At 40.5% G+C, this 1,717-nt stretch overlaps 1 protein-coding gene across 1 annotated transcript in view; it reads right to left on the reverse strand.

Annotated features, from left to right (window-relative positions):
* The window catches only part of T265_09487 (hypothetical protein), a gene marked incomplete at both ends in the record, with an annotated part of 19,766 nt that extends 18,412 nt beyond the window's left edge, over positions 1–1,354 (reverse strand). Inside the window, one exon of the mRNA XM_009175569.1 lies at positions 1,042–1,354. Within this exon, the coding sequence (XP_009173833.1) occupies positions 1,042–1,160 (119 nt within the window). The remainder of the gene's footprint in view (positions 1–1,041) is intronic.
* Between the last annotated feature and the right edge of the window lie 363 nt (positions 1,355–1,717).

Below are 1,717 nucleotides of genomic sequence, written 5' to 3' on the forward strand. Positions count from 1 at the left end.
GTTAGTCAGTCGAGCTCCATCACGTGGTTACTTTCACTCTTTTGTTACGGACCGGACTCTGCGTGAACCTATCATTGATGGTACCTTGCATTTATTTTCAGATGTACTATCTTTCTGTTCCATGTAGCATCTACTGTAAATAAGGAGTTTTGGCCGTTTTTCAGTAACTGATCTGGTTGATTTAGTGGCAACTGCTACGTTACAAAGTTTTTGTTCAACCCGCTGAATGCTTCAAAAGCGTGTGGAAATAGTACTTAGTACAAAATATTCATTTATTTCTTCATATTTTTGTGGTACTCCTAAGAAACAAATCAATTGAAGTTTGATTTGACGCTGACCATCAATCGTCAAAGACCTTGTGCGACTAAACCTCGATTGCAATTGGTAGATCCTTTTCTACTTCTATGAAGCTGAAGCCTCTAACTCTGTTGTTTAAAAAAGGCAACACTGTTTTTGAACGAAGACGTGCGGTCCATGAAAATCAATAGATATGTGCGTGAACATGGCGTCGAGTGTCTGTCTACTATGTTACGAAACAACGTTATAAGCTCGCACAATATTTGAGGTGAGGTTGTTGTTGTTGTTGTTGTTGTATTAGAAGCAGAGAAGTAGACGCGAATCCTAGACAAAGTTCTCGATTATGATGCTTAAGGAATAAATACAACTCTCCAACTGTCCTGATAGTAGCAAACTTTCTTAGATACAGCACTTCGCGATATAAATAAACATTTATTTCGGAGTATCTTTAGATTGTGAAATATCCACTGGTGCTGCGTGGCTTCAAGGTCCTGGCCACTTGCAGTAAATGTGTAATTAAGTAATTCTAACATTTAAGTCCTTACACAAGTGTTCGATAGTTAATATATTGCGAGTGTGAAGATGCTTTATGTTTCATTCACATTGATGGCTTCTCGGATAACAAACTTTTACAAAGAAAGGATTTTGAACCATCACATCCCTCAATGACCACTATGGTCTGATCTGGAGCACAAAACGAGCACAGTAGCACAGAATTACAACAGTACAGGAGCAAATACTTACCTCATACGGTCAAGGAAATCTCCCATATTAAACGAAGGGATCCGCAATCTCAACTGCTCCTCCAAGAATTTTTCAACGGTATCTACCTGCGGCGTTGTTGATAGAGGAAGGTGATTCATACGTATTCTTCGTGAATTGAGGTATAGCACAACTTATTCTCATCCGAATCCTCAAATGCGTAGCAGTTATTCTCAATAAACTGCTCCTGGATTTCCTGGAACTCGTTACCTTCCGATAGGTAGAAATAAAACTTATACTCATTATTATGTCCTCCAGGTAACCAATAACTTCATCAAAAGGCGAAACAGCTCCGTCTTGTGACCTCAAATACAAACAGCTGAACCGTTGAAAGTATTCAGCCTACCCCGCGAGGAGCTCCTCTGAAACGCCTTCCCGTTTAAGCAGTAAATTGGGTTTGGTATCTGGTCCAACTGATACAAGTGATGTAAACTTGCACCTACCACCGTGGTCCATTTTCAGTCCGTCAACCACGCCTTAGTAGTCATGACGATGTTTACTTAAACAAGCTTCCGGCATTCAGTGCTCAAAGCTGGAGACGACCGTTGTCTCGAGCTCGTATTTGAGAGAAGAATTTTTCACCAGAACGTACTGCTTTAGTAGGATTTCCTCCACAGCGTCAAGGAAAGCGCTAAACTACCACGTGAAGGCAAACTGT

The sequence above is a fragment of the Opisthorchis viverrini genome, assembly GCF_000715545.1.
Source record: "Opisthorchis viverrini unplaced genomic scaffold opera_v5_278, whole genome shotgun sequence".
Classification (NCBI taxonomy): Eukaryota; Metazoa; Platyhelminthes; class Trematoda; order Opisthorchiida; family Opisthorchiidae; genus Opisthorchis; species Opisthorchis viverrini.